The sequence below is a fragment of the Scleropages formosus genome, chromosome 17 (genome assembly GCF_900964775.1).
Source record: "Scleropages formosus chromosome 17, fSclFor1.1, whole genome shotgun sequence".
Classification (NCBI taxonomy): Eukaryota; Metazoa; Chordata; class Actinopteri; order Osteoglossiformes; family Osteoglossidae; genus Scleropages; species Scleropages formosus.
This window is the reverse complement of record NC_041822.1, coordinates 17,349,759-17,364,217: the sequence shown is the minus strand read 5'-3', so window position 1 is coordinate 17,364,217 and position 14,459 is coordinate 17,349,759. Positions and strand designations below refer to the sequence as shown.

Genomic DNA, 14,459 nt, shown 5'->3' with positions numbered 1-14,459 from the left:
GGGACAGCTGGTGGTGCACTGCTTAGATGTGTGTCCGGATCCAAAGGTGGTAGGTTCGATACCCACCTCCAGCTGCAGTACCCTTGAGCAAGGTACGTACCCTAAATTGCTCTAGTAAAATTACCCACCTGTGTAAATGGTTGTAAGTACCTTAACATTGTAAAATGCTGAAGCACAGTTCAATATTAGCCCAGACCTTCCTGGGTAAGCAGCTGATTTCTGTGTCCTATATTAGTCTTTAACTACCGAGTTACAAGCCAGGAGCTGAATTTCACAAGACATCATTCTAGTATAACTGGTGCAGAAAATCTCACCTTTTCTTTTCACTAATGAGCTGGCCAAGCCAGTTAAAGGTTTCTTCGAGAGCAACAATAATCAACTAGGGACAGTTGGTAGTATAGTACTGAGAGCTACTGCCTTCGCACCCAAAGGTTATAGGTTTGATTCCCCCCTCTGGCTGTAGTACCCTTGAGCAAAGTACTTACCCTAAAATTGATCTTGTAAAAATTACCTGGTTGTATAAATGAGTAAATAATTGTAAGTATCTTAACACTGTAAGTCACTTTGGAGAAAAGCATCAGAAAAAATGTAAATCTACTTTTTTGCTCTGCTTCACAAAATACTCACAAGCACAGACACCTAATCTGATATAATTCAGGTGAGCTACCTCTCTCAAAGGTACAGCGGTGATTTTCCCAAGCACTGGCTGTATGCCCTTCTGGGGAAAAGCTCACACAACGGTCCATGATATACCAACCAGATGCACACAGGTCTGACCAGCTCAGCACAACAAAATTACATTAATTCAGGGTGTAAGGAAGGGGATGCGGATCCATTGTAGGACACGCGCATTCACAAATTAAGAGCAACTTTACAGTCACAAACTCATGAAACACAGGGAGATCATACAAATGCCACTGACCGCCACATTCTTTCCTGTAAATCTTCAGTAGGGAGAAGATACCAACCGAGCACCAAGCTGCCTAAAAAATGTAAATAATTGATCATTTAGAAAATATATTGAAGCTGCCTGACACGTCGCAGAGGTGACTGTGTTGTCAGTGTAACTGAAGAGTATTTCATTTACATTTCCATCTACTCCCAGTATGGTGTTTGGTGTGAAAAGATTTTGCCTGAAAGTCTACGGAAGTGTCTACTTAATTTAAAATGACATTAAATGTTTAACAATGTGATAAGTCTTCAATGTGTTATTTAAAACGGACAGCCCATGCACAGTGAGTAGTACTGTTGTCTTACAGCACCCGGGTGGTGCGAGAGAATGTGGGTTCGATCCACACTTAGTCTATATGGAGTTTGAATTTTCTCCCCATGCCTGTGTGGATTCTCTCAGGGTGCTCTGGTTTCTTCCCACAGTCCCAAGAGCTGCTGTTCAGGTTCACCCATTGTGTGAGAGAGAGTGTGTTCCACTGATGTAGGGATGAGTAATGTAGTGTACCTAGCGGTGTAGGTCACCTTGGTGAGTAAAGTGTGTGGGCTGGTGACTCTACATAGAGTTCATCTGGAGAAAAGCATCTGCTAAATAAATAAATGCAAAGTAGAGCAAGTAGTTTCATTGAAAGCTCCTGAGCTGTTCCTTTTTGTCTGAGTTTGACAATAAATGCTTTGAATTTAATATGAAGACATATATGGTATACATATATACATGTCTTCCTAAAGGCACATAGATGAGATAACAATACTTCCAAGTTTATTTTGAACTACATTTTGTCTATTTTCTAAAATTTCTCTGTTGAAGAGCAAAAATGAACTGCAGTTCTGGTTTCTGCCCCTAGGGGCAGCAAAATGCTCTCAGACAGAACCGAAACCGAGAGGCTGGAGGAAAGTGGGGAAGCAGACGGCTTCATGGAGCGCACAGAGTCGGCGCATATTTCACCGATTATCTCTGATTACAGAAACTCCCCAGTGAATAAACGTAAATTAACAGCAAATGTAAATTAACCAGATTCTGGCACACATGTTTATGTAATGCGTTGGTTAGATTGGCTAGATCTGAGGTTATCACGAGACACATGGTCCATAATTAAGTTGTATTGCAAATTTTAAATTAACTTTTAGCTTTATCTGGTGGTTTAATAGCACCTAACCGGTGAATAAATTGAAGAATTAAGCTTTTACTGGCTGTGACACTATAAGCAAACATACGAACAATTCAGAGACACGAACCAACTTCCAGTCCAATTATGTATAGTCGCAGTGGAGGTCAATGGCTGAGGTTCTCTCCCCTTCATCGCTCACAGGTACACCTGAGCTGGACCATGGACCAAAAGGTCTGGGAATGAAACAGGAACAGCTGGTAGAGTCGTGATAAGACCTACTGGCTTTTGACCCAAAAGTCGCAGGTTTGATTCCCACTTCCAGCTGTAGTACCCTTAAGCAAGGAGTTTACCCTAAATTGCTCCAGTAAAAATTGCCCAGATGGGTAAATAACTGTAAGTCCCTTAACATTAATAAGTTGCTTTAGAGAAAAGTGTCAGTTAGATGAATGAATGTAACCAAGTGAATGTTTCTCTCCTCCAAGCTCATCACTCAGTGTGATGATGGTCAAGGATAAAGAAGCAGGAAGCATGTCTGGGTTCCATACTCCAAGGTGGAATTACCAGAGTTGGGTAACTTGCTATTAATACACAAATTGGCAAAAGCTGCTTGTCCCAAGCGGGGGTCGCGGGGAGCCGGAACCTAACCCGGCAACACAGGGTGTAAGGCTTGGGGGGGGGGGGGGTTGGGGACACACCCAGGGTGGGGCGCCAGTCCATCGCAAGGCACCCCAAGCGGGACTCAAACCCCAGGCCCGCCAGAGAGCAGGACCCAGCCAAACCCGCTGCGCCACCGCACCCCCCCCCTTCCTATTAATAACTTGGAAGAAATGGGAACAAACTTCAATAGAGTCCTTAGCCATGGAAAAAACATAAACTACAATACTGGTGCTGAGCCTTAACACCTGGGATCGGGAACATTTAAGGGACTTGTGATCCCTAGATACTCCGAACACCGTTTCAGGCTGTTTGCAGAAGATTCCCACGCGCCTCTCCCTTTGCCGAATGAAAGGACAGAGCGCCCTCGTGTGGCCACATCTGTGGTGTCCTGTCATCCACGTGGTGAAGCCCTTCTAAGCGTTGCTAACTGCACGACGTGTTTGCTTTATTATAATGCTCTGCCTACTAGCCTCGAGCACTAGGAATTCAGCCTGACAAATGGGAGTCAGTCTATCTATACTCCAAGTGCATGCAAATAGAACCAGGACATTAATGCCCAATGCATTTACATGTATTCATTTAGCAGACGCTTTTCTCCAAAGCAACTTCCAATGAACTCTATGCAGTGTTACCAGCCCACACACCTTATTCACTAAGGTGACTTACACTGCTAGCTACACTACTTACAATGGGTCACTCATCCATACATCAGTGGAACACACTCTCTCTGTCACTCACACACTATGGAGGAACCTGAACAGCATGTCTTTGGACTGTGGGAGGAAACCAGAGCACCCGGATGGGAACCCACGCAGACACGGGGAGAACATGCAAACTCCACACAGACTGAGCGGGGATCAAACCCATGTTCTCTTGCACCACCCAAGCCGTCCCTGCAAACATGATTAATATACAAAAGTGTACATAGTTCTTATCATTCAGCTGAGTCTCTAGAAAGATAACTAACATGAAATATCCCACTGATGAACAAAAGAGAACATGCATCATACTAGATAGATGTATATAGACATAGGTGCAGATGTGTTATTTTTAAGTGCAGTTAGTTTCTTTCCATCATATGAAACAATGTTCATCATACAAGTAGCTGCTTAAAACTTTATCAGAATATACTGTACACGAATCCTGATCACCTTCCTCGTAATTTTTTTTTTGAGATATACATAAACATTTACATTACATTACAGGAGAAGCTGCGTAAAGGTTTCTCCAGGCATGATCAAAAAGTTATGGTGCATGAACATTTACACCTTACATGAGCTTAAGAGATCATGGGCAAAGTGAGTCTAGAAGAGGTGAGTTTTCAAACCCTTTTTAAATGTGGACAGAGATTCAGCAGTTCTGAGTGAGAGGGGGAGGTCGTTCCACCAGAATGGATCCAGAACCAAGAACCTCTGTGCTTTACCTTTCGTGCACGGGACCACCAAGTGAGCAGATGTGGAAGAACGTAGCAGTCTGGTTGGCATGTAGCGAATGATCAAGTCTTGTAGATATCTGGGAGCAGTTCTACTGATGCATTTGTAGACAATAACCAGGGTCTTACATTTGATCTGGGCAGCTATAGGAAGCCAGCGCAGAGAAACGAGTAGAGGAGATAATGTGAATGCTTCGGCAAGTCAAACACAACTCGGGCAGCAGCATTCTGTATCAGCTGTGTTGGTTTGATGGCAGTAGCAGATACTACTGTATATCTATATATTTTAAAACCACACACACATTTTCAGAACCGCTTGTCCCATACGGGGTCACGGGGAACCGGAGCCTACCCGGTAACACAGGGCATAAGGCCGGAGGGGGAGGGGACACACCCAGGACGGGACGCCAGTCCGTCGCAAGGCACCCCAAGCGGGACTCGAACCCCAGACCCACTGGAGAGCAGGACCGTGGTCCAACCCACTGCGCCACCGCACCCCCTCTCTATTTTAAAACCAATTATGATATTTATTTTGCTAAGATTTGTTATTTATTTAATTGGTTTAACTGTACACTAGTACACAGTACTTAAATGCCTGGAGGGAAATTCACACACTGTGTCACTTTCAGCTACTGTGTTTGAATTTCCCCGCAGGGATTAAAGTACTATCCTGTCCAATCCTTCCACAAATATTTGTTAAGCAGGTGGTGTAGTAGTTTGAGCTGCTGCCTTTAGACATAGAGGGCACAGGTCTGAATCCCACCTTCTGCTGCAATACCCTCAAGCAAGGCATTTAGTATAAATTGTGACAGTTTAAAAATGAAAACCGCACCTATATAAATTGGTCCAGTCCAGCTTTATAAGCTGCTTTGGAGAAAAAGCATCAGCCAGATAAATACACACACACACACATACACACACACACACAATGTCTACAACCACTTGTCCCAAGCAAGGTCGTGGCAAGCCGGAGCCTAGCTTGGCAGTGCAGGGCAGGACACCCCCCGGGTGGGTCGCCAGCCTGCTGCAAGGCACCCCAAGGGGGACTCAAACCCCAGACCCACCAGGGAGCAGGCACAGGCCAAACCCACCGTGCCATTGCACCCCCCTAAATATAAGTAACAACCAGTTATTCATAGAGGTGTCGGAATTTTGGACACTTTTCCACCCAGCGAATACTATATACATACTGTGTTCCTGTGGTTCCAGCTTGGCATTCTGGTCTTTTGCTGAGAGAGCTATGTTCTGAAAGCCGAAAGAAAAGCGATCACATTTGTCTTGAACTGTGGAGGGCTTTGTTCCACTCTTTATATGCTTACACTCTTTTAGCTCTGCAGATCCTGTCGGAACAACAAGCGCCATTCACCCGTTGTGTCAGTGACAAACTGAGCGTCTGCAGTGGAATTTTGTTAGAGAGGTGAGCCATGTAGGGGGCACAGTTAGTGTGAGAGACACATGCACATGATTTTATGGATTGTCTTTGTGCAAATCAGATTTTACCACAGGGCTTTGTTATTCGTCTTTCCAGCAGCGCCTGAGGTACGTAAACCCCACCCCGGGTGACAGCTTGAATGTGTGTTTTTCTCTAAAAGGCATATTAGTTCTGAGTTTCCCACAAGGCCACATGCTGTATTATTAAACGGTGCCATTCTGATCTCTGACATTTACGACTTCATTGGTGGAATAGCTGAAAGGTTCATGAGTTGCCAACAGGTCAAAATAAGTCAAAATATGCCTTTGAAAAGTTTGAAAACCTAAAGGAATGTGTCAGTTACATGTACATAACGGGTTGGGTGGACTGGGGTCACACCCATGTGCTCAGCCCTGTCTATCAGTCCTGTGTTATCACAGTTAGCCCAATGAGTTCAAGCCCCAAATACTAGAACAATCCAGCTAATAAAACTCATCCCCAGATTCCAGCGTTGATGTCACTGGCCAGCTGTCCTTCACGTGTACAGACTTTAGCAGCTTTACGTTGCTTCATGAGGCGTTGTAGCCCATAAGGGTCTCGACACTAACATTTACCACCGGACTCCTCGTTTCCACACCAAACAAGGTCCCAAAAAGGTTGAGCTGGATTCCAGATACTGCTACAAACCTGACTAGCACAACATCTGGGAACATGGAGAGAAAATAATTATTTTTGGTGAATATACAGTTGGTCCCTGACTTATGAACTTCTAAATAACGAACATTTCACCAATACAAACTTTGCTAAGAATTTTTTTTTTAATTAAAAAGACAGTTGGCATACTAATGTAAAGCACACCCCAAAATGTCATGCAAAGGGCCAAAATATAGTGATAGTAAATGCTTTAAGATTTTCAAGAATGGAACATGTGTGAAGGAAGCAAAGAGATGGTGGGAAAAGCTGTAGATGATCCTCTACCGTCTCCCTCTACCAGTTGTGATCCCTCTGCTAAGTGCCACCTCTCTATCATCCTCCACCTTCATGTAATACTTTTGGCTCCTTTTTCAATATTTTTTTTATTATGCTTTAATTTCCCATTATTACACTTGTATTGGGTATTAGTGAATTTCATGAGATGTGTGGGGTAAAAGAAGGGATCAAGGAGCCATGGGTGAGCACCAAAATGCTGCTCTAGCTCTGCACTACAATTACTTATTGGGTTTACGGTATTCACAGTGTTATAGATACTTCTACCAGGGAACGCTAAATGCGCAGGGTTGCGCACGAGTCATCCTGGCTCACAAAACGGAAGGCAACAGTTTACTTCTCTGTTCCCATCCAAAAAAAAAAAACCCCGTTGTTGTCTCTCTCCTTGCGGAATTCTCCGGGCTTGCTCATGTTTACATTCAGTCATTTAACCAACATTTTTCTTGCAATTGATGTACAACTCAGAGAAAAGAAAATTGCATTTCACCAACAGGCAGAGAGGTATAGATGGAGACACATGATCCTTGAGGTACAGTCAATTAATCCAATAGCATAATTTTTACCAACACACATGCTTGAGCAGCTGCACGTAGGACTGATGACAAGCCACTCGTTCTGTGTCACTTTCGACTTGCGAACTTTGAGTAACGAATCAACTCTCAGTCCCCAGTTGGGTTCGTAAGCAGGGGACCGGCCGTAGCTGCGAATGCCCGGGTAGAAAAGTATTCGCAACTCAGTATTAATAACCACTTGTCCAAGTCAGGGTCCCAGTAGTCTGGAAACCCGCAAACTCCACACACATTGAGCCAAATTCAAACCTGAGGCCCGAAAAGCCTAGGACCTGTGAGTGGCCTATCCACTGCAGCATCATAACAAGCTAAGAAATTAAAAGCATTTATTCACAACAATGAAAAAACGTGCACATGTCACAGGTTGACTGATAAACGACTCATCTAGCTTCCTGTGCTGAATATACTGCATTTATACAAACTGTGCCACATACAATACAGCATCACTGAACATGATCAGGGGATGTCTATCTGCACAGCAAAAACCACCTCAGGAATGACTGAACTAGAAGTTGCTTCGTTAAACAATTGTTTACATTTGAAAAATGTGTATTTGTGACAGACATTTATATGAAAGGGGAATACACGTTAATAATAATAATAATAATAATAATAATAATAATAATAATAATAAAAAAAACAAATCTAGCATACACAGTTCTTTGTAAACACCTAGATTTCTAGCTCGAGCCAGCAGCAGCCGTTCACTGTTGAACTACACTACCCAGAAACTCTTGCACTCCACCAGACACGCGCCTCTTTAATTACTTTCACCGCTGCACGCCGTCGCAGCTGTCGACACACATAGCTGCCTAAAACATCGCATCTGAACTGTTTAACTACAGTGAGCAACGACGATTGGGATTCGACTGGCAACATTCGCCGCGTTTCGGCTGAGACCAAGAGAGCTACGAGCCTTTCTTGTACGCAAGTAATTTCCCGCTCTCCGCGCCGCTGTGAGAAGAGCTGTACGCGGCTGAGCCTTCGTTCGTACGTATCTTTTTCAAACCCTTCTTGCCAACTTATTTCTGATGACGCGGCTCAGTTTGTCACGTGACGCGGTACACGGAACTGGTACTTCACAGTTCGGACCCTTCACGTGATGCGCCCAACACACACGCTCGCTCGCTCACTTACTCACTCACTCACTCACTCACACACACACACACACACACACACACACAAAACCGGTACAGCGCTGGGATCCGACTGGTCACGTGAAGCAGGACGCGGAACTGGTCCCGCTGAGGTCGGGCTGGTCACACGCCGGTGTGTCAGCGCAGTTAGCACGTCGGCTAGCGCGGAGGCGCGAGAGTGGAAAGCCGGAGCCCTGCTCGGCGAACCCGGGCTATTTTTCTAGACTAACGGGCGCGGCGCGGTCATCTGTGCGTAGCACCTTCTCCCCGGTCGCCTGCTGCGTCAGTCGCTTGGGTTTGTTGGAAAACAACGTAAACAGGGGCGAAGTGAGGGGCCGTGCGGGGCGGAAGTGTCAGCGGGACTCAACGACAACGGGAGACTGACTCACTCACGCGTACCGGGGAGGTTTCTGCTCGTAGGGCCGGAGAGCAGGCGCTTCCTCCCCGCACAGCGATCCCGAGCGCGACTCGCCGCTGTGACAGCGCTGTGTTTTGTAAGCGCACCGGAGCGGGCCGAGCGGTGAGGCAGCCCGGCGCCCCGACTGTGTGTGTGTGCGCTGACACAGGACAGGACTCGGGAGCTGGGCTGCAGGTGACCTCCCCAAAGGAGCACTTCGGCTTTTTTTTAGTTAAAAATACCCACGTTGCGATAGATTGCTGCCGGTGTGTGTGATGGTGAAGAGCTGAGGCAGTTTCTCCTGCGAGGGACACATGATGATGATGTTCTGCACTGTCTGCTCCCTTTCTGCCTCTTTTACATCTGTTCGTTTAGCGGACTCTCTTAAAATGTTAAGTTTGCAGTTATTTGCCTGGTTAGCTGGGTAATTTACTGGAGCAATGTGGGGAAGTACCTCACTCAAGGGCACTATAGTTGGAGGTGGGATTCGAACCTGTGACCTTCGGGTCCCAAGGCAGGAGCTCTAACCGCTGTCTTTCTGTTCTTTGTCTGGCTGCGCAGGTGCCGATCCCCGCTCAGGCCGAAGAGCCTTGTGCCAGACACGCGGGACCGCGATGGGATCCGACCCGGTGACCTCCTGTCCTGCCTTGCGCCAACTCTGAGCCCCCTGGTAGCACAAGGACAATGAATCTCCACCAAGTCCTCACAGGGGCGGTCAACCCTGGGGACAACTGCTTCGCTGTGGGGAATATCAATGAGGAGCCCTTCACGGTGAGACCCAAGCTCTTCTTGGTGTGTGTTTTTTTTTCTTTGGTTGAGGAAGAACTGCGCTTGTCAGAATGAGACTGGTTCAGTCCTGCTGGGTCTCTTAAATAAGATGATCATGCAAATACGTGACGATTTGTTGACATGCTAATATTATTTACAGTACCAGTGAAAAAAATGTGAACACACCTCGGTAGTACCTGTATGGCACAAACTGGACGGAGAGCAACACGCAAGTGTACGACATATGTCACCTGCTGCACAACAGCTGGGAAGACGGCTGGTTTCCTGAACAAACTTGCTAAATGCAAACTTCTCCCTGCTACTTTTAGTGTAAAATGAAAGCTTTGATGGAACATGTTTAAATTTTCTTACTTTCCAGCAGAAAGTTTGATACCACTCTCAGGCTGAGAGATACCACTGTCCTAATTGGTTCCAGGATAAAATATGGCATCTTGGGTATAACAGGAAACTAGTTAGTACCCATGAGCAGCACAATGGTGCATCAGGTGATGCTGATGCGTCACAACTTCTAAGCTGCTCGTTTGGATGTAGATTCGAATCTAGCTCAGGGTGTACAGAGCTTGCATATTCTCCCCACATTAGCAGCCCAAAGACGCAAAGAAGATGCAATAGTAAATCACTTCCATGCCTTCCCTTGGCAAGACGATTACAGCAGTGGTCACTAAGATTCTACTTCAACCCAACAGCACTAATCCCCTTACCCTCGTTTTCCTAACTGTACGGGGTTGAGTCCATGGCCTAGAGCACGTTTTCAAATGAGTAATGCAAGACCTTAAACCGTTTTCTATCTGGGAATAAAGAAAGGATTTAAGGTGAGCTTTAACAGGTATGGATATTTAACATTATCTGTAGGTGAAGTGATGGAGGATTCCTGTGTAAAGAATTTTTAAGAGAAGTAAGAAGTGCTCGTCATTTTCGTTTGTACATTTCCGAGGTCTCCATATGGATGTGTCTAACACCTGCTGAGCCTGTTGGGGTTGTGGGGCTGGTGTGTCATTCCACAGCTCGCTCTCTATTGTAAGCATTTGTTGGCTGCCCCCCCCACAGGCCTACGCATCGGGCTGTGACATTGTGGTCCTCGGCAGTGACTTTGAGCGCCTGCAGATCATTCCTGGGGCCAAACATGGCAACATCCAGGTGGGCTGCGTGGATTGTTCCCTGCAGGGAGGCCAGGTAAGAAGCACATTTGCTATCATGGTAACTGGTGTGGTTTTTTTCATGGTCTCCACTGGAGTGACTGCAATGGCTGCTGTGGTTCCAGGCTGCTCTGGGTAGCAGGTTATCTTAAATCAGGCCTGGGGCAGTAGGTAGCGTAGAGATTTCGGTATCCACTCAGAATAAAGTGATTCAGACTTGTTAATCTGCACACCTTCTACAGCCTAGGAGAAAAGATATTCGCCCTAAACTGATTGAGTAAAAATTAACCCACGTATAAATGAGTCAATAATTCTAAGTACGTTGTTACCAGAGTAAGTCAGCAAGTATCCACGATATTAAAAATCTGACCAAATCCAAATTATTACAGATATTTTCACTTTAATTTTTTGACATGCTCTTGTTTATAAACCAAAGTTGCTTTGTAGAAGTGTCAGCCGCAAGAATTATTATTGTTGTTGTTATGTGATGGTTAAGGAAATTAACTCTTGGCACAGAAGTTGCTGGCTCTGACTGTTATCATATCTTTATGCACGGGTTTACCTTGAACAAGTTAAGGCTTTATCAGTAGTTAAAATTTGTGGGAAGAAATTAGCCGCGCGCTGCATATATTGTGTCACAACTGAACCTGAGACCTTTAGGGCTCTTTAAATGCTGCGCAGAAAGGTGCAATAGCTGGGTATGTGGGAGGATATTCTCGAAGGAGAACAATGCAGTTTGTCACCAAGGTGGTTTGAGTGGAGCGGTTTGAACTGGTCTGGAACTGAAACCAACCTGTTGGAGGACAGCTGTGTTAGTCAGTATTGACCCATCATGCTCTACTTTTCAAAAGGTGTTGTCTTAAGGTGTTCTCAACAACCCTCAAGGTGCAGTCGATGGCTAGTGAAGGATGAGTTTGAAAATGTCTTGCAAGAGCTGTCTCTCGTTGTCATGGTACTGTTTAAGGATGAAGATGGTTTTTTTTTTTTTTTTTTTTGCACAGAAACCATTAGCTGGTCATGTGAGGTCTTGCTTTTTATTTTTTAAAAAAAAAAAGGAAAATTAAGATGCTTGAAGGAGTGTTGAAAAATTAATGATTTTGCAAAGGATTGAATTTGTGTGTGAAGTTCTGGAAAGCTCATTGATGTGAAGCTTTTCAGACCACAGTGTGAATTGCAGCACGGCAGTATAGAGCAGCGCTAAGCTAGTGGAGTATGTGCTGTTGGGGGGAGGGTTGACCTCCCGTACGTGATGTAAACTTGCACGTGACAGCGCGCCAAAGTGTCAACGGGTTTCCAGCAGTCATAGGCTGTTTACTGTTTAAACAGCTGGTAACTTTTTTTTTCTTTTTACAACAAATATTATAATGCACTGTGCACACAAACAGCATAATATTTCAGATAATTCTGATAAAATTAAACATTAGTGGTCAGGGTATTCCCCAGTAATCTTTTTGGGGTGGTTTTTTTTTTTTTTTGCTATTAGGAAGTTGAGTTCAGCTAGAGATGATGTCATGATTTACTGATGGGAGTTTTTTTTTTTGTGTGTGTGTGTGTGTGTGATGCAGGGCTTTTCTGAGACTTTACACCTGAATTTGTTACTGGTATGGCAGTGCATATCCTGTTGTACCCTTTCCACCATGCCTTTTGCATTGTCAGGGCTTTGGAGGGGTGCTTGATCAAAATGCGAGCCTTTCTCGTGCATTGTTGTTGAAAAGGGATTTGGGTGTGCCATATGTTTGAATCAATACTGTAAACCTTTTTGAACATGGAAACCAGAGTTTTAATGGATGTACAGATGACAATGTTGTACTTAGGCTACATTGTGCACTGTTCGACAAACTAAACTTACTCGTTTTTCTTGTTACATGAGGCAGCTAAGTGATAATTTAAACCTTCTGGGTGAACAGAAGTGTGAGGCAAAGGAAGTCTTCAAGCATCTCTGTGTTCAGTGTAGCCTAGGTATTGGTTAGCTGAACCGCTCTTATTGTTAGTAGATCATTTAGCAAACAGGTTTTATGGAATGATGATGGTTTTTTTTTTTTCTTTTCTTCTGGTTTGGAATGGGCCACTTGCAGCAGAGACATCAATTGACTTCATCACTAATCTGAGAATTGATGCAAATAAGTTGCCAAAATTGGTTAGCCTTGGAATGCTTCATGGCCAAACTCTCCTGCGCCCCAACACATAACCGTTAACTGGCTGGAATGTTATTTGCATTGGCCGCACATACTGCTGATTATATGTGGAACTGACGTGGGCGCAACTCATTTTATAATCAAACTCGAAGTTGCAAAGCCTTTTGACAGTGTGGAAAATGGGTCTGCATGAGGTGAAACCCATCATTGCAGGCGTTAAATGGAAAATCTTTTTTTCCCTCCACTTTGTACATTCTTTAACTTTCTTTTTGCTTCACTGCCTGTTTTTATGCTAAACACGTTTTGCTCTTTAATACTGCAGGATATTTGACTGTACTTAATTTTAAGTACATCAGTGGTTACAGGAGTAAGCCCCCCCCAGAATCATATCACTGCACTTTATCTCGGAGTGTTTAAGTTCTGTAGCTTGTTATACATTTTTGTAGTAGTGATGGTATATGTTGTCCTCTGTGTTCACACTATGGTCCAGGAGAAATGCATTTTCATTCCTATGTACTGTATGCCCTAACATATTGTAGGAATGACAAAACTGACTTTGCTGTGAACGGGCTACACATCCCTAAGCATAACTCTGCCTATTGCTGTCTATGCTTTTGCGGAAGTTCTATAGCGAAGATCCCCATCAGTAGTGGGTGTTGCTCTTCAGACTGACGTGTGCATCTCGCACGTTCTTCAGAAATCAGAATCATCATGTTGGTGAGTTTCGAAAGGTGTTTGTGGCTTAAATTCCTGCTTGCTCAGTGGGAGAGCATTTAAGTTACCCCAGATCACTGAGGCTCCTGCAAAAGCCTCAGCTGCAGATCTGGGAGGGCGATCGTGCGGAGCACCACTATCTAGGCTGCACTCCACTCTCTCGTCCTCATTGACGACAGTATTAGCGGCTGACTGCCGAGAAAGCTTATTTTAAGCTCAGGTCACCTAGGACGTGCTTCCTTCCACTTGCATCCGCAGATCAGCTTGTGTCATTCGCAATGGAATTCACAATCAAAGGCCCAGCTTGCTTCGGTGGCTGCGGGGAAGATGGGGAAACTTCACACTGTGCGCATGCAAAATAAGGCATGCTCTCCTTTGATCATTCACATAGTTGGTCTATTTTGATCTCTTCAGCCTTGTTAAAAATGGTAGCAAGTATTGAAATCTAATGTGGATGTTTAATAAAGTTCCACAATCATATTTAAATTTTTGAGGCCTGTCTGAAAATAGCCTGTTTTTCGTTTTTGTTCATTATGGCAGGATTTCAAGTAAATCGCAGTTTGAATGCAAGTTACTGATGTTCTTGAATAAATAAAATATCACTGCAAATAGACACCCCATTACACTGCTGATTATATATTATAAAAGGCCACTTGGAGATGTGACTCATACTTTGAACACTCATTGTCAGCAGTGCAGGACCCTTATCTGCTGCAAGTTGCTCCTTTGAGGAAGTTTAAGAACATGTACTCATTTAGCAGGCAGCTTTTTCTCCAAAAACATTAGGTTTGTTTACAGAATGACTTGCAAAGGTCTGCCAGTGTATACATCTGGGTAATTTTTGCTGTATCAGTTTTGGGTACTTTCCTTAAGCCTACTGCAGTAGTGGTAGGGATTCGAACCCAGATCCTTTGATTCCTTGTTGATGTCTCCGAGCACTATGCTAATCGCTACTTCATTGTCCAGCTAAATACACTCGATGAGTAAAGTAATGCTTTGGTATTATTGCTTTCACAGTTTCACTTGCTGGTTTGGTCAT

At 44.4% G+C, this 14,459-nt stretch overlaps 1 protein-coding gene across 7 annotated transcripts in view; it reads left to right on the top strand.

Annotated features, from left to right (window-relative positions):
- The first annotated feature begins 7,886 nt into the window (after nucleotides 1-7,886).
- The window catches only part of dmxl1 (Dmx like 1), a 38,859-nt gene continuing 32,286 nt past the window's right edge, over nucleotides 7,887-14,459 (top strand). For 3 of the 7 annotated variants that reach the window (XM_029259420.1, XM_029259419.1, XM_018758438.2), the window contains exons 1-3: nucleotides 8,213-8,841; nucleotides 9,208-9,417; nucleotides 10,483-10,608. In XM_029259420.1, coding sequence (XP_029115253.1) covers nucleotides 9,331-9,417; nucleotides 10,483-10,608 — 213 coding nt within the window. In that variant the 5' untranslated portion in view covers nucleotides 8,213-8,841; nucleotides 9,208-9,330. Of the gene's footprint in view, nucleotides 8,104-8,212; nucleotides 8,842-9,207; nucleotides 9,418-10,482; nucleotides 10,609-14,459 lie in introns of those variants that run through there. The other 4 variants (XM_029259417.1, XM_029259415.1, XM_029259418.1 and 1 more) reach the window with 4 other exon arrangements.